This window comes from Mytilus galloprovincialis, chromosome 2 (assembly GCF_965363235.1).
Source record: "Mytilus galloprovincialis chromosome 2, xbMytGall1.hap1.1, whole genome shotgun sequence".
Lineage (NCBI taxonomy): Eukaryota > Metazoa > Mollusca > Bivalvia > Mytilida > Mytilidae > Mytilus > Mytilus galloprovincialis.
The window spans coordinates 37,204,507-37,224,180 of NC_134839.1; the positions used below are offsets into that span (position 1 = coordinate 37,204,507).

General features: G+C 32.7%; 1 protein-coding gene across 1 annotated transcript; it reads left to right on the top strand.

The window, feature by feature from the left end:
- The first annotated feature begins 18 nt into the window (after window positions 1-18).
- Window positions 19-10,438, top strand: LOC143063518 (checkpoint protein HUS1-like). The gene is made up of 8 exons (XM_076235717.1): window positions 19-149; window positions 1,690-1,817; window positions 2,775-2,951; window positions 3,265-3,372; window positions 3,840-3,914; window positions 5,204-5,300; window positions 6,782-6,925; window positions 9,786-10,438. Exons 1-8 carry the CDS (start codon window positions 98-100, stop codon window positions 9,869-9,871), a joined length of 867 nt encoding a protein of 288 aa, XP_076091832.1. The 5' UTR covers window positions 19-97; the 3' UTR covers window positions 9,872-10,438.
- The last annotated feature ends 9,236 nt before the right edge of the window (window positions 10,439-19,674 follow it).

Consider the following 19,674-nt stretch of genomic DNA (forward strand, 5'->3'; position numbering starts at 1 on the left):
AAATCTAGCTGTCTAAAATAAAAACAACCTCGGTAAGCATCAAAACGAAAGTAGGAATGGCGGGAAATATGTCACAGTTCTAGTTAAACATAGCAACATGAAGTTTAGAGGGAAAATCGTTGATATAGGATGTATTCACCATTTCACGAGCAAGTCCATTTACATATGTTTTTATTCAATCAAGATTTAAATAATATATCCTATATATCACCAAATGTGCAGCGGAATCACAGGCACTTGTTTCTATCAATGGGAAGACAACTCGTAAATAAATAGTGGGTCTTCCCATGGATAGAAACTAGTGTCTGTGAGCTGAATATAGGTATATTGTTTTGTTATCATCGTGTCATATGTGTAAGTACATCATATGTTTTCATGCGTCATATATGGTTTGGTATTATTTATATTTCATCACTCTCAATTTCACAGGATTGATTACTACTAATACCATTGAATACCAAAAAGCATTAATTTCCCTGGGACTCTAACCATCACCTCTGTAACTGATTATTCCTCGCCTAATATGAGACAGGCATTACCTGTATGAAGTCTGTATGAATTATTTTTTTTATAACTTCAAAATCTGTTAAACATGTTAAAAAAGAAATGGAAATACTGTAAGGTTTCCGATTTTGGTTCTGTTGTTAGGGATTTTACTTGTGACGTTATTTAAGTTATGACGTCACGTTCAATGTAAACAAAGAAACGTGATCATCAGTTAACGTTTATTCATATCAAAGACAAAGAATTATTAAAAATGAAATTGGTATTGTGTTCCTTGAGTTCCTATATTTTACTAGACTACTCAAAGTCACATGACAACAAGACTGGAAGAAGGAAGAAGATGTCTGCGTTCTGCGCAAATGGGGGAATTAAAAAAAAGTGACAAAAAAAATTAACGATTTTAAGTTCATTAGTACATTTGTAGTACAATAAAAATTTTGGGAGATTTTCCCTTTTTTTTTTTCTTGATTATTCTACTGTTATAGGGAACTTCGTCCGCTTATAAGTGTAACAAGACAGCGCTTATACTGAATGAGCTAAAGAAGTACTTCCCGAGCTCAACCACTTACGCTGACTTGAGTTTCAACCTCATTTACCAAGGGAATCAATCCCGTCACAAAAATTGTACATTTTGACATGTTTTCTGTTTCTATATTTGGGACATTAACAACACTACAATATGTACAACTTGACAAATGTCAAACTAGGAACATATATTTTGACGGGACTTGACACTACCGAATGATAGCAGATTTTATTGTCGAGTCATAGTAAATAAATTACACAATATGGCAATGGACATGTGTAAAATACGCAATCACTATTATCTAAATAATTTCTAATAATATCAATAAATGTCATTCAATGATACATGAGCGAACAACATCTATATAGTGAAAAGAAAAGTTAAGGATACTGCTATTATAAACTTTTTTCTTTCTGTCTTACATGTAGAAGTTTCTGTTTAAAGTCAGCATTATATGAACATGATGAAAAGAATAACAATTCAGCGTAAAGAGGTGCACAGTTGGTTCCCATGGGACTGCAGGTTGTTTGTTGAAATACACATTGTTTGGAAAGTCTATTAAACCTTTTGTGTAAATGCATGTAGATGTGATTACTATTTATTATCATCATGATCATGATTATTATAATTATTATAGTATGAAACATTTTAATTTTCAGGAGTAATAGGAACTCTCTCAAAACTAATCAAAAGTTGTGTCTTGAGAATAACCCCTGGCAACTGGTATTTTATACTTGCTGAAAAGTTGGCTAATGGAGGAATCCAGATCTGGTGTGAACTACCTCAGGTAAAATTTGTACCAGTATATTTAGGTGGTGAAAAGCTATTTTTTTCGGAACATTAAATGAAGTGCAATTACAAAATGTATTTTCAAACTATTTCAAAATAAGTTCAGACCAGATTAAACATCATAAAATGTAGTAAAAGCATGTTCTATCATAACATTGAGTATTCCATTAAAAGTTTACATGCATTGTGCTTCGTTCAAGTAGGTTTTACAGTATAAATGGCAGACACTTCTGTAAACATAATAAAATGGCAAAATTACACAAAATCTGTACTGTTTTAAACTCTCATGCTATAAAAAAAAAATATGGAGCACAACTGTATTTAAAGATATTTCTCTGCTCCAAGAGAAGAGGTATTGTTGGTTCAGATAATTATGACATTGACACTAAAAGTTGAGCTTCTGCTCAATGCTCTTTTATCCAACATATTCCTAACATACATTGACATCAGCCTACATTTTGCTAAAATCTGCAAAAATTGAAAATGATGTAAGTTTTTTTTTTTTGTCAAGTCCAAGCTCTTACATGTCATATTTGCATTTCTGAGACCCTTTTGAGCATGTTGAGTTTAAAAATTATAGTGATATTGATATGAATGCAAACTGTTGTTGGGTAAACATTACATTAATTAGACAGTGCAGTGGCTTCATCATTGTAATACAATTCAATTTAGTTTGTTTAAGTTGATACAATATAAGTCAAGTAAAATATTAAGTTTTATATAAGAAGTTAAGCAGATGTGGCATGACGGCTAATGAGACAACCATTAAGTGACCAACTATAGTTCACCTTATTGCCTTTAACAATGAGCAAAGCCAATTCTGAATGGTAATTGTTTTTTTATTGAAACTCTATTTTAAGGGTCGAAATGTACTATGTCTTTTAAAAATGTATTACCTAATATTGTTGCCAGTGTCCTTACAAATAATTACTTATTTATTTATTTATTTCCTCAGGGTCATTTCTTTGATGAATATGCAATGGAAGGAGTTTCTAAGGAAGCTAATGAGATTTACTTAGAGGTTGCTCCAGATAATATCGTTAAAGCTCTAAAAACAGCTAGCAATGCCAAGTGGATCAAGATTAAATTGACCAAAAAACATGTCCCTTGTCTTACTTTTGAAATTGATCAGGTAGGTGGACAAAAGACAAACAAGTATCAATTATCAACACAGGAATTTCAAATGACTTGTACAGTATTTTTCACTAATGGTTATTTAGAAGTATCAATAAACAGGAATGAAGGGTATAAAATATATTGTTGAAAGACAAAAAAAGGAAGAAAAAAACTATAAGAAGATATGTGTATTTAAAAAAATAATAAATATTGATAAAGGGTAAATACAATGTTGAAAGACAAAAACAACCACAACAACGAAATGATAAATACATGTAATAGAAAGAAAAAACAGTAAAATATCATACAAACTATTATTGTATTTTTAGCCAACCCTAAGTTCCCACAGCAGAACAGTAGTCCATGATGTTCCAGTTTCTGTTATACCCAGAAGATTATGGGAAGACTATGAAGAACCAGAACTTCCACACTTTGATGTGAGAATTCATTGTTCAGATTTTATTCATAAATGCTGAGAACCCGGTGGTGACTGTACAACCGTTTATATATTATAGACCCACAATCCCAAACAGAGGTTTACATCTGTTCTTACATGTTTCGGTCAGTTTCTCTGTTTCTTGAAACATTTGTCACAATTATCTCTGCCCCAAAAAAATCAAAGCTTTCTTGAAATTCAGTTTCAAACTTCATGTTAGCATTGTATACTGTGTGGGGATGTCTCAAAGATTGTGAGGAAGTACACATCAGGGTAACAGTCATATATTTGCCATTCAAGTCTTATTCTGAAAGGTTAATGGCTAATATGGTATTTTGTATAGGTCACGAAAAACAAAATGGTATAGAAATAATTTCTTTGGTTTAATTGAGATCAGCTGTTTGTTTATGCCATGAATTTTAGTTTGAAAAAAGACTTCCATCTTACAAGTGTTCTCTTTTTCCATAGGTCAGTATAGCTATGCCACAGATGAAGTTACTGAAGAATATGATAGATAAAATGAAGAATCTAAGTAATCACATGGTAAATATAGGAATATAATTTTTGTTTTCACAATTTTACAACTCATTCAAGCCAATTGCATCTTTAGAACACAACTAGGAACCAATCGGAACAAACTGTTGCAAAGTTATTATTTCAAGATAACATGTATATTGACTGAAATTAATAGCTTGGCAACATGAGCAAAGCAAACAGAATAGGGACTAAAAACACAACTTGAATGGTATACTTTTACAAATTGTGACTTGGATGGAGAGTTGTCTCATTGGCACTAATTCCACATCTTCTTATATCTAATAAACTTTTCTGTTCAGCTGAATTGTAACGGCCATTAAAGCATAAAGGGATACAAATTTACTGATTAAGTTTAAAAAAAGAAGATGTGGAATGATTGCCAATACGACAACTCTTCACAAGAAATCAAATAACACAGAAATTAACAACTAGTATAGGTCACTGTACAGCCTTCAACAAGGAGCAAATCACAAAGCACATAGCTATAAAAGAGGGCTGTTCCATAAAACATACATGGGACCCAGGGAAGGCAGTTTAAAATTTCAACTTTGGAATTGGTCAATGATTGATTATAAATTTGATAAAAATAAGTTAATTCAAATTCAAAAATTATTGCATGCATTTATTATTGTGATTTTGTCATTTTAGACTAAAATGCATTATTGAAGAAAATGTTGTATGAGTCATTTAAAAAAAAAATTAAAATGTGAGCTAAATTATTGAGATTATAACCCTGTCACATTTTCTGGAATAATTTTGAATTTACAGTAATGGTTCCAACATCTGATATTGTGGTAATCAGGATTTGACACAGCTGAGTTTTACATGCATGATTCATATATATGTCTTTTTAAGGAGGTTTTCAGTCCCATTTTTTCCCCACTGAAAATGGTTCTCACTGCCTGTGTTAGGCAGTACCCCTACTGTTATAGAGAAAAATATGTAGTGGGTATCAGGAAGTGCCTTTTATATGCAGGTGCTTGTTTTATGGATGTGCCAGTTAGACCAAGTTTGGCTTATTGTCTTATTGAATCAAGATATTTCACTAATATTACATCTTACATTTAACTCTCATGTTATCACAGATGCTATCTCAGTGATTTTTGTTTTGCTGAGTGACCAGTTATATTTCCACTCAGCTTTTCAAATAGCAATTTCCATTTAAGTACCACAATTGACAAATTCTTATGAAGAATGCTCCCTTTGTTTGATATAGTATATAGTATAGGCTGTATCAGATAATTGGAATGGAAAAATGAAATTTGATGTTGAAATGATCCTTTTGTTTGTTTCAGGTTCTATCAGCCAATCAGAATGGAGAGATGAAATTAAGTGTAGAGACTGACATGGCAGCAGTCAGTACACATTTTAGAGACCTGATCAACCCTTCTAGTAAGTATGATGTATATTGTGTAAGTTTTGTCTATTAGTATAAAGCACCACTTTCTAAAGTCATGATAGTAGTAGAGGGACCTCTGTGACCGAGTGGTCTTATAAGTCAAACTACTCCAATCAACACTAAGGTTGTGAGTTAGAAACTACGATCTTAATTGACTAAGATTGGCTGTTTTCCTACAGAAGGTATGTTGTTCTTTATGGGAACTCTAGCCGCCATCAATAAAATCTGACCGCCACAAAATAGCACCAAAGTGTTCATCAATCAATCAATCTATATTAGTTGTCCTCACTACATAACATTATAATACACTATGTATTTGTTGTGTTAATGAACAGCAACCCAATTAATATGCAAAAACACAATGAATTAATTAAGGTAAGAAAAAAATGAAGAAAATGAAAGAAATAAAACATCTTTCTTTTTGACAAAATCTTTATTCAAATAAATCTGGCATTCCCAGTGTCAAGAGGCATCACGGTGTCTATTCATATTGGATCCTTTACGCGCAATTCAGCGGTACGCGGCTCCTTTGTGAACAGATAACGGATCCTTGCCGTAAAAACAACGTGGTGTTGTTAGAAAGTTATGGATGACAACAAATCAGAGAGGTATTTTGTGTTAAATTCTTAGTTCACGGAACTTTAGAATGTCAATCTGATCCACTCTTCTTATGACTTTAGATAGTTTTAAGAATAACAGCTATTTTTACAAGAAAAAGTGGGCAAGTGTCTCACATAACCTTTGTTTTTTCCAAAAAACAGCGTTTTATGCATGTTATTTCTGTCAATATCGATTTGAATAAACAGTTCATCATTTTTTAATTGCTCATTTCATTTTATTGAGTATAAAAGAGTATACAATAAGCTCAAGATAGAATTAAAAGACTGTGTTGGAAACGGTGATCATAAAGATCCGTTGCCACAAATTTTATAACATTTTGAACTAATTTCAGAAGACTGAACATTAGAATTTCGGTAAATTGTTTTACCCAATAAAAGAACGTCAATTTCTAATACAAATCAGTCTTTGAAAGTCTGGAAAATGTCAACATCACTTCGCAATTTCATACAATTGCACTCCCTTGTTTCAGTGATTATTTCGTAATCATAATAGCTAACGAAATAAAGTACATCTATATACTTACCTTGATAGTTGGCTTATTCCGCCTGATATTTGTTTTTTGTTGACCAGAGTGTTTAGACAGAATAAAACACAATTTTAAAGGAACGTTTAGATTAACTCACCTTATGTTTACGGCAAGGATCCGTTATCTATTCACAAAGGAGCCGCATACCGCTGAATTGCGCATAAAGTATCCGATATGGATAGACACCGTGGGCATATTTCAACAAATATTTGTAATTCTTTGAAACTCTTAATAGTATTATTATGCATAATCATGGAACTGTATAAAGCTGGCAACAATTTACATTGTTTGTCTTTGAAGTTTGATAACCTTTATTTCTATGTTTAGCTTTAGACCAAGTACCTAGTTCACATGACAGTTCTCCAGAAAGGGTGAAAGATCCCACTGAGTTCAGCAAGGCCAGAATAGATATTAGAAAATTTGCCCAGTTTCTATCAGGACAGCTGGTTAATCCAACTAAAGTTATATGTAGTGAGTATTTGTGTTATTAATATTGTTCTTCATACTTTGATGATATAAAGTAATCTGAAATATCCCTTACATTTCCTTCCAAAGCACTAAAATAATAAGAGCTAGTAGTGCTTTTTATTAAGTTTAAAGCACTTTTAAAATGTAACTTCTTTCACACCAATTTGTTATTTTTTTATTAGCTCACCTGGCCCGAAGGGCCAAGTGAGCTTTTCTCACCACTTGGCGTCCGTCGTCCGTCGTCGTCGTCCGTCGTCCGTCGTCGTCGTCGTTAACAATTTACATTTTGAACTTCTTCTAGAGAACCACTGAATGGAATGGAACCAAACATGGCATGAATGTTCCTTATGAGGTGCTGACCAAGTGTTGTTACTTTGTAGCCGATCCATCATCCAAGATGGCCGCCAGCGGGGGACTTAGTTTAACATAGGACCCTATGGGAAATGCATACAAATGACTTCTTTTAGAGAACCACTGAATGGAATGAAACCAAACATGGCATGAATGTTCCTTATGAGGTACTGACCAAGTGTTGTTACTTTGTTGCCGATCCATCATCCAAGATGGCTGCTAGCCGGGGACTTAGTTTAACATAGGACCCTATGGGAAATGCATACAAATGACTTCTTTTAGAAAACCACTGAATGGAATAAAACCAAACATAGCATGAATGTTCCTTATGGGGTGCTGACCAAGTGTTGTTACTTTGTAGCCGATCCATCATCCAAGATGGCCGCCAGCATGGGACTTAGTTTAACATAGGACCCTATGGGAAATGCATACAAATGACTTCTTTTAGAGAACCACTGAATTGAATGAAACCAAACATGGCATGAATGTTCCTTATGAGGTGCTGACCAAGTGTTGTTACTTTGTTGCCGATCCATCATCCAAGATGGCCGCCAGCGGGGGACTTAGTTTAACATAGGACCCTATGGGAAATGCATACAAATGACTTCCTCTAGAGAACCACTGAATTGAATGAAACCAAACATGGCATGAATGTTCCTTATGAGGTGCTGACCAAGTGTTGTTACTTTGTTGCCGATCCATCATCCAAGATGGCCGCCAGCCGGGAACTTAGTTTAACATAGGACCCTATGGGAAATGCATACAAATGACTTCTTTTAGAGAACCACTGAATGGAATAAAACCAAACATAGCATGAATGTTCCTTATGGGGTGCTGACCAAGTGTTGTTACTTTGTAGCCGATCCATCATCCAAGATGGCTGCCAGCGGGGGACTTAGTTTAACATAGGACCCTATGGGAAATGCATACAAATGACTTCTTCTAGAGAACCACTAAATGGAATTAAACCAAACATAGCATGAATGTTCCTTATGGGGTGCTGACCAAGTGTTGTTACTTTGTAGCCGATCCATCATCCAAGATGGCCGCCAGCGGGGGACTTAGTTTAACATAGGACCCTATGGGAAATGCATACAAATGACTTCTTCTAGAGAACCACTAAATGGAATGAAACCAAACATAGCATGAATGTTCCTTATGGAGTGCTGACCAAGTGTTGTTACTTTGTAGCCAATCCATCATCCAAGATGGCCGCCAGCGGGGGACTTAGTTTAACATAGGACCCTATGAAAAATGCATACAAATGACTTCTTTTAGAGAACCACTGAATGGAATGAAATCAAACATGGCATGAATGTTCCTAATGTGGTGCTGACCAAGTGTTGTTACTTTGTAGCCGATCCATTATCCAAGATGGACGCCAGCTGGGGACTTAGTTTAACATAGGACCCTATGGGAAATGCATACAAATGACTTCTTTTAGAGAACAACTGAGTGGAATGAAACCAAACATTGCATGAATGTTCCTTATGCCGTGCTGACCATGTGTTGTTTCTTTGTAGCCCATCCATCATCCAAGATGGCCGCCAGCATGGGACTTAGTTTAACATAGGACCCTATGGGAAATGCATACAAATGACTTCTTTTAGAGAACCACTGAATGGAATGAAATCAAACATGGCATGAATGTTCCTAATGTGGTGCTGACCAAGTGTTGTTACTTTGTAGCCGATCCATTATCCAAGATGGCCGCCAGCAGGGACTTAGTTTAACATAGGACTCTATTGGAAATGCATACAAATGACTTCTTTTAGAGAACCACTGAATGGAATAAAACTAAACATTGCATGAATGTTCCTTATGAGGTGCTGACCAAGTGTTGTTACTTTGTAGCAGATCCATCATCCAAGATGGCCGCCAGCAGGGGACTTAGTTTAACATAGGACCCTATGGGAAATGCATACAAATGACTTCTTTTAGAGAACCACTGAATGGAATAAAACCAAACATGGCATGAATGTTCCTTATGAGGTGCTGACCAAGTGTTGTTACTTTGTAGCCGATCCGCCATCCAAGATGGCCGCCAGTGGGGGACTTTTGAATGAAATTAAACATGTTCCTTTCCTTATCAATGAGGTTGTGTTGTCACTTTTAGCCAAATTTTATATTTTTTCATATGATTTCAAAAACCCAAGTAGAATCAGGTGAGCGATACAGGCTCTTGAGAGCCTCTAGTTATTATTTTTTTTTCATTTGAAGTTTAACAAGTTATCACTTTTTACAAGAAACTTAAAAGTACAGAATATGGACTTTTTACAAGAAACTTAAAAGTACAGAATATGGAACACAAAAAATGAGAAAATGAAATAAAAGACGCATATGGTAAATGGCAAGAAATTTCATAAAACAGTCAAGTTATTTTTTTTATTTATTTTGGCTTGTTAACCTCATCTTCTGAAAAAAAAATCAGTTTCTGACACTTTTTATAATACAAAATAAAATTGACAGCCACTGAACATTATTATTTGATGTCATAATTTTATTTTCACAGATATTGTTCACAACAAAGTTGTCCATTTCCTACTGCTGAATGAAGATGTCTCATTACAATATTTCATGCCAGTGGTAGCTTCATGATACAGAAAAAAGAAGTGTCTGGTTGTTTGAAGGGAGACAACTGACCATTGATGATTTATAAATTGTGTCAAGGGAGATAATTGTGTGAAGGGAGACAACTGGGCATTGATGATTTTCAAATTGTGTCAAGGGAGATAATTGTGTGAAGGGAGACAACTGGGCATTGATGATATTCAAATTGTGTCAAGGGAGATAATTATGCCAAATTTAAAATTTGAAGTGTGTTTATTAACACAGCTGATACTATTTCATGTTAGCTTCTATTAAAATGATTATATGTAAATAGGAAAAGAAAATATATAATCTGTTCATTGACAAGACATAGTTCATAGAAAATTATTAATATTGTGTACAGTAAGAACACAATTAATGAACTTTTTAAGATTGTGACAAGGGAGATAATTAAGCCAAATTTACAACTGGAAGAATGTTAAACATAGCTAATACTGTTTCATGTGAGCTTCTATCAAAACTAAGTATAACACAAAAAGGAAAAGAAAATATATGATTTGTTCATTGACAAGACATAGTTCCATAGAAAATTGTTAATATTGTGCAGAGTTTGAACAAAATGGTAATTTTTGAAATCTCAAGAAGAGATTTTATATGAATTTATAGGGTTAAATATACTTACCATGAAATTACATTTATATTATATAGAATATGTTTGCTTTCACAACATGTTCTCATCGCAATTAACTAGGTGATTAAAAATTACATCCATGAGATGTACTCACCTACCTCATAGTTCACCTGTGTAACATACAATAGCTTTAGTTTTAATTTGTCGTTTAATTGAATAATTTCAATTAAGTGAACAAAAAACTGAATTTATTCCAGGGGTGGTGGTGGATTGTGGTAAGTATATTTAACCCTATAAATTCATATAAAATCTCTTCTTGAGATTTCAAAAATTACCATTTTATATGAATTTGGTTAAATATACTTACCATGAAATTACATTTATATTATATAGAATATTTACTGATTAACAAGCAGTATTTCATTTGGTGGAGGATAAATTCTCTCACACACATACAATTTCAACATATAAAAAATTATGTGAATTTTTTTTAAAAAAGTAACTCCATTAAATTTTGTAAATACGGATATTAGTAAAAACCGAAATTACTGAATTTATTATACAATGAAGCTATGCTGCATAACTATATGTATCAATGGCAAACTTTGCAGATTGTATAAATACAAGTATGCAAAATTAATAGACTTGATGTAGAGTTGTCTCAATGGCACTCACATGTATATATATACCCCATCTTTCTATATATGATGAATAAATAATCTGCAGGTCAGTATAGAAATAATTATATTAAAGCTCCTTCATTATGAGCTAAATGTGTTGTAATATTTATGCAACAGTAAATAAGCATCTATTTCTGAATAGGTTGTTCTTGTTGCTTGTACAAATCGACAATAACTAATCCAACCTTAATTTCATTACTTTCCACTTTGAAACTTAAGTTTATTTGGAAACATTATTACCTTTCTTTAACTTTCCATTGTTTTCTCTATATTAATATAATAACTGATAATATATGATTGCTGTTGTCTTTTGATAACCTGATCAATATCACATCTTTCGAAATAAATTCTTTTCTACTTAATTAAAGAATTATAATCAATTAAAATATACTTTGTAAATAGGTGTCCTTAATACAATCAAAATTTATTAAAGACTCAAACCAAAGTTGTTTCATGATTATGCTAAATCTGGATTAATCTTTAAACTTTTTTAAAGTTATAGTCCCTGAGAATTTGCTTCTCTGCTAGATATACTACTTTTAATATTTTATAGATTTAGAATAAAATATTTTCATCAAGAGAAGTCTTGTACTATTGTATAATGACAATTCTCTAAACTGACTAAATTTTTAAAAAAATCTGATAAAATTTCTATGAGTGGTAGAACCTTTGAATACAATGTTTACCATTTCAACCATGAACAATATTTTGTTTTGTATTGGACTACTCAAGTGTAAAAATACAGAAATGGACAAATCAGTGGAAAAGTTTCAGTATACATGTTTCCATTGATACATTGTATACTGCTTCCACAGAACATTTGGATGTTGAGCTGAATTAAAGCCATGATTGTTGTCCTTATAAGTCCAAAAAGAATGCTAACAGATGATTTTCTCCAGCTATGAAAAATCTGTCTAAAATAAAATGTTTTGATATTTCTAATTAACATTTCACAACGGTTAACTTTCTAGAATATCTTGCCATGTACAGTTCCAAATTTAAAGAAACACAAATTTGACATAATGAACAACTCTTGTATGTTGCTCTTGACAATTGTTTATATTAATTTCAGAAATTATTTCGCTATCAGAAATACTAAAATGCAACTTGTCAAATATAGTTCTATAGTTGTATTTAAAGAAAAAAAAAAAACTTGTTTGGCAATATGGAAAACACTTGTACTAACTTGCAGTATCCTTAAGTGTTCTTAGTTATTTCAGAAATGGTTTCACTATCAAAAATGCTCATTAACCGGATTTTTGTGACAAAAATGTCGGTTATTGATTTGGGGATGTACGGCGGGCGGGCGGGCGGGCGGGCGGGCGTCATCAAATGTTGTCCGTGCATTAACTCATGAACCGTTCAACCAAAGCTTTTTAAATTTTAATATGTTGTTACTAACAACTAAATGAAGGTCAAGTTCAATAATGGCGATTTTGACTTTTACCGTTCAGGAGTTATGGTTCTTGAAAGATTGAAAAATGGAGTTTCCAGTTGTGTCCGTGCATTCACGCATGAACTGTTCTACCTAAGCTTCCCAAATTTTAATATGTTGTTACTGATGACAAAATGAAGGTCAAGTTCAATAATGGCGATTTTGACTTTTACCGTTCAGGAGTTATGGTTCTTGAAAGATTGAAAAATGGTGTTTCCAGTCGTGTCCATGCATTTATGCATGAACTGTTTTACCAAAGCTTCCCAAATTTTAATATGTTGTTACTGATGACAAAATAGAGGTCAAGTTCAATAATGACGATTTTGACTTTTACCGTTCAGGAGTTATGGTTCTTGAAAGATTGAAAAATGGTGTTTCCAGTCGTGTCCATGCATTTTCTCATGAACCATTCAACCAAAGCTTTTGAAATTTTTATATGTTGTTACTGATGGCAAATTAGAGGTCAAGTTCAATAATGACGATTTTGACTTTTACCGTTCAGGAGTTATGGTTCTTGAAAGATTGTGAAATGGCGTTTCAATTCACGTTGTTGCATTTACTCATGAACCATTCAATCTAAGCTTTTCAAATTTTAAGATGTTGATACTGATGACAAAATGGAGGTCAAATTTGATATTGACGATTTTCACTTTCACCATTCATCAGTAATGGTTCTTGTGATATTGCCAGGACACAAATAAATATTAATAAATCCGGTTTGCTGTCGTTGTGACAGCCTCTTGTTTTATTTCTGTCTTGGTTCACCTCATCTGAATCCTATACATTCTGATATGATTCAATATATATCAACCAAACAGCTTTTGGTAGTATTTTGTGACTTCAACCCAGTCATTTGGTTAACTTAGTCACTCAGAAGAATTTTGCATTTGTCCCCAGATTTGGCAAAAACAAAATTAATGTGATTTAAATAATCACATCTTTCAAAACAATATTGAATCAAAATTCAAAGTAATTGTTTAAAATAAACACATTTCAATTTTGTGTAGCATATTCTTGCATAAGATACTAACTCTATGCTATATATTTATATTATTCTGGCTGGTAATATGGAAATTGAAAAGTGAATAATTACCATCAATTCCGAGGTTAAAATCACACATTGCATTTGGAAACCTTCCTGCATATAGATAATACACAACTTGACTTTGACCAGACTAGATTTTTGTAACTTTATGCTTATAATGAGCAAAAATAAAAATAAACAGTCACATTTTAATATTTAGGTATAATATTAAGAAAATGTCTCGCATTTGATTTGATATAATCATGGAATTATCATACTATATTTTACTTCCATGTACTATTCTTAGACTATTGAAAGCTATTTGCTAACTATTAATCAGTCTTTTAAATAAATTGCTTTTCCTACATTTTGCTGTTAGATTAACTGCTTCTACACTGGTGCTAAAATTTGAGAACCAATTGAAATGTATATATATTATATGTTTATATTGGTACATCATGTGTTACTCCAAAAAAAAAACCCTCTTCTTTTTTTCTGCATCTCGTAAAGACTGACTAAATAAAAGGTTTATATAAAGAGCTGTATAATAGATAGTTTCAAATCTTGAGAACTACTTCAATTTCCTAGACCATGTCTAGCATTTTAAATAAATCCTGCATCCACAATGCTTTAAATCTTATTTATTTATTTACCAATATTTTACTAATTTTTTTACAAGATCTAAATTAATGATAATCTTGTTTCTATAAATCAGCATAATTGAGTCCTCTATACTTCAGAATTCTGAATCAATATTTAACTCTAGGAAAAACAATGTGTAGCCATTGCATAAACTGTTGGGTTCTACCAATCTCACATTAAGAATAAAACAGACCCAATGAATTAATCCTTATAGCAGAAACTTTCCCATCTGTTGGCATTGCTTAGAAAACTTAAGATGTAAATTAAGGCATAATTTTCTATCTTTAAATGAGCATCCAAACTCCTTTTGCTTTCATGATTGGAAGATATATGTATAATTTGACAGTGATTCCCATATAGTGAGGGTAAGATAGTCTCTTAAGTCTTACGTTATCACCTCTTTTTTGTGTACTCAAAACAAAACAGAATTAGTACATATTATATTTAATAAATGCATTGGCAATGTACACTCTGAATTATGTAATCAATATATAAGCCATTACCTTGAATGAGTCTTTGTGAAATGCATCATGGCATCCCCTAAACTCTTTATTCAATAGACAATCTAATGTTTACATAAAAACATATAAAAGCCTTTGTTTCCTTACTGCCGACAAAAACAAACAATTGGTTATAGCAGTTCATACTTATAATATTCATGTTCTTCTTGTCATAAGTAAACTGACCATGAAATTTAATATTAGTAAAAAAAGTTGTCACAAGTTATCAACTGTATTTAGAACAGTGCTCCATTCTTACTGTCTCCATGTCTGTTAGAGCATTGGAGAATTATTTATCAGTAAAAAAAATAATTAAATATTTACAGCAATTTGCTGTTCTGGAAAAATATTTCAGGCTTCTAAGAATTACTGTCCTGATTTAAACTGGACATATTTAAAAGAAGTATGTATTGGTATGCTTAAACTACAATCACATTTGTATTGTAATAGATAACAATGTATCATTTTAGTGTCTTTAATATCTGTCTTGACTATTTCCAGACACTTGTTCAATATATTATCAATATGAGCAAATATGTTAATTGACTAAACTGTTGGTTCATCACAAAAAACAATGTGCAACCAAATATTAGCTATGCTTGTGTTGTTTTAAAATATAATAAAAGTAGACATAATGTTCCCTGGGTGGAAGGATGTCTAGAAAAGTCAGATAGACCTGGACTTAAATTCACCAGTCTGATTCTAATTTATTTTATTTGCAACAATCATCCACGTGCAATTCTATGCTCCATAAATATCAATGTGCAATTTATAAATAGTTATGATTTAATTTTATGTAAGATATCAAATCTGTATTTTATTAGAATGAATGCAACTTATAGATTCTAAATCATGCATGTTGTTCTAGTTTCTATGTTTCCTGTATGAAACATGTCAACATTAATCAAATAGACTTGGGCAAAATCCCTATTCTATTTTAAGTCTATAGTGATCCATTGAGCACGTTTTATTTTCAATAAATATGGTTTATGTTCCCTGAATGGAAGGTTAACCAAATAAACATCATCAGATGTGGGCAAAATCCCTATTCTGATAATCATTGTGATGTATTTATCAACTGTTAAAAACAGTATCACTGTTGGTCTACGCTCCCTGTATGGAACGTTTTCCAAATAAAACAATCAGAAATGGTCAGATTCCCTTTTCTGATTGAAATTTATTGAACCAATTGAGGTTCTAGTCACAATAGTGGTATACGCTCCCATACGGACGTTATCCACATTAAAATAATCAGATCTGGTCAAAATACCTATTCTGATTTAATAGTTATGTGTTTACACAGTCTCGTGTACCAGGTGTACACGTAACAGACTGCAAATTGTAAACAATCGAACCAATTGAGGTTCTAGTGACAATAGTGGTATACGCTCCCATACGGACGTTTTCCACATGAAAAACAATCAGATCTGGTCAAAATACCTATTCTGATTTTAACATAGTGATGTGTTTACACAGTCTCGTGTACAGACTGCAAATTGTAAACAATCGACTTTATCCAAACTTTACACTCGACCCGTTTCGTAGCATTGCTCTAATGCAGTGAAAAATCCGGTCAGCTGAGCGTGAAAAAAAGAAATAAACATCCGTTTAAATATATATCTTTTTAAAAACGTAGCACTCACGTAACATGTCCGATTTTGACAGCTAAATTCTGCCTTTCCTCGGACCCGATTTAATGTTTGAAAATGGCGGCTAAACAAAGGTCATCTTCTATGTCGTCGTATTTCCAGACTCGTAAGCTGTAAAAATGACGAAAACGTGCATATCAGAAACTTGGCAGAAGCGCTGTATTCTGATTCACATTAAATTAATCGTATACCGATATTCCGAAAACAAATAATGTCTTTTATAAAACATAAGGATTTTCAACAGTAAACTGTTAAAAATCCTTGCCGACGAGAAACATGCGTTCTCTTGAACGCAAAAATTAAAACTAAAGCTATTGTATGTTACACAGGTGAACTATGAGGTAGGTGAGTACATCTCATGGATGTAATTTTTAATCACCTAGTTAATTGCGATGAGAACATGTTGTGAAAGCAAACATATTCTATATAATATAAATGTAATTTCATGGTAAGTATATTTAACCAAATTCATATAAAATTAATGAACCTTTGAATGGTGAATAACTTCAATACTGTATTTATCCTGGGTTTCTATTGGCATTGGTGTTCCATATAGCATTGATTTAATAACAGTTGAACAATTAGTCATTAACTTTAATCATTGAACCAAGATGTGAAAAGATTAGTGTGGTTCAGTTTCTATTGATTGAGTGAAATGAGAAAAGACTTGTAGAAAAAAATGAACTTGTACTGTTAATGATATTTATTTTATATTATTACTTGTATCATTGAGTACTTATTGTGATGTTGTTGAATAAAATTGCTGAACTCAATTATGTATTAGTTCATTTATGAAAAAAATATTTGAAAGAGCGGCGAAAGATATCAGAGGGACATAGATCGGAAATAAACTAACAACGCCATGACTAAAACTGAAAGACAAACAGACAAATGATTTTATACAAGACACAACACAATAAACTAAAGACTAAGAAACATGAACCCAACCAAAAACTGGGGGTGATCGCAGGTGCTCTAGAAATGTAACCTAACGATTGTTTGTCATATCAGAAAAGTGTTTAGACCGGTGAAATATGAATTTGACAGTTCAGAAATATGTTACGCTCCTCATATTTGAATGCTATATGCATAGATTCAGTGACAGTGAGGAATTCAATACAGAGCTAAAACACTGTCTGCACCAAAATCTTTCCTGACTACTATCCAAAGAGCAATATTCCAACACTTTTCTTATGTGTTTGAATAAACTTTTGCAAAAACTTACTAGTCCAAATAAAATTTTACTAGTCTAGGGCATTGGACTAGTGGCTAATGACGCAGACTGATAGCACTGCAAGTTTTAAAAGGCCCTGCCTCCAGTTTAAGTGGAAATACTTGCAAACTGACGATCATGTAGAATGTTATGATGTTCCCCATAAAATGATGTCTGCCGGACATTAATTCATAGCAAATACTGTCCATGGACAATATAAACTTATTTTAAAGCGTCCAGGTGTCATACGGAAAATTGAATACAGAAGCAAATCTGATATGGGAAATTGAATCCCTTTATTTCCTTTAAATGAATGTCAAATGTACATTTCATGAGGGAAAGCATTATAACTGCATATATACAATGTAAACTATAGAGTAGATTAAAAATCTGCAGTCTATAGAAGGGGTTTCAATTTTCACTAGCCGAGTAGAAAAAATAGAAATATTTTTAACATGTTTTATTCCAACCAAGTACTTACTAATGCATTATTAATATATATAACATAGCTCGAATAGCTATTACAATTTAATAAGCAAAGGTTTTATTCCACACAAGTACTTATTAATGCATTATTATTATATGTTAATGCATTATTATTAAATGTTGCTCATCTTGGTCTATGTAGATATAAGAAGATGTGGTATGAGTGCCAATGAGACAACTCTCCATCCAAATCACAATTAGTAAACCTTTATAGGTCAAAGTACAGTCTTTGACACGAAGCCTTGGCTTATATTGAACAGCTAGCTTTAAAGAGCCCCAAAAAATGTCTAGTGTAAAACGGTTCAAACCGGAAAACCAACAGTCTGTAATCTATATAAGAAATGAGAAACACTTGTCAATTTGAATCACATCAACAAACGACAACTACTGAACACCAGACTCTTTAACTTACGACAGGTGCAAACAAATGCAGCAGGTTTTAACATTTAAATAGGTACCAACTTTTACCCTTATCTGAAACAATAGTGTAACAGCACAACATAGAAAGACACACTATAAAATATTAATTGAAAGGTGCATATTAAACAAAGGACTGGCATTGTAGACCAGAATAGAATTCATGCCAAAATTCTCTGTTTTGGTGACTTGTTTGTAGATCTTACTTTACTGAACATTCATGCTGTTTACAATCATCTCTATCTGTAATGAACTTGGCCAAGTAGTTTCAGAGGAAAAGATTTTTGTAAGTATACAAATTTACAAAAAATTGTGATAAATTGACTTTAAAGGGCAATAACTGAGAATATACAAATGTCATCATGTTGACTAATTTGTAGAGCTTACTTTGCTGAACAATTTTGCTGTTTACAATTTATCTCTATCTATTACAATACAGTGGCGGATCCAGAAATTTTTGTAAATAGGGCACCACTGACTGCCTAAGAATGGGCCCGATCCAGTCATGCTCCAGTGTTTCCCTATTAAATCAACCAAATTTTTCCCAGAAAAGGGGGACGGCAGTAAATCTGCCTCTGCAAAACTGCAACATTTCCTGAATATTACCAATTAGGAACAGAAACCCAGCAAGGGGTTATTTGATGCGTCTGAAAATTTCATGGCAGAAAAATCTTGACCTGATGAACAATTTATATCCTTCAAATTTTCTCTAAATGCTTTAGTTCAGAGAAATAAGCAAAAAAATACATTTTACCCCAATGTTCTATTTTTAGCCAAGGTAGCCATCTTTAAATTGGTTAATGGCTGGGGTCATCAGACACATTTATTTAACAAGTTACCTAGAGATGATTTAGGCCAATTTTTGTAAAAATTACTAAAATTATGAAAAATTGTGTAAATTGACTATAAAGGGCAATAACTCTTTATGGGGTCAATTGACAATTTGGGACCAATGGGTCATGTGGACTTATTTGTAGAGCTTACTCTAGAGAACTACTATTTGATTTGTATGAGGGATTGGGGTATAGGATGAAATTTGAAAAAAAATAGGCAGGACAGGAGGTTTGAGTAAAAAAAAGGGCAAGATGAGATACTTGCAAAAAAAATTCAGGAACAGCAACCCAACAACAGGTTGTCTGATGCATCTGAAATTTTCAGGGCAGATAGATCATCA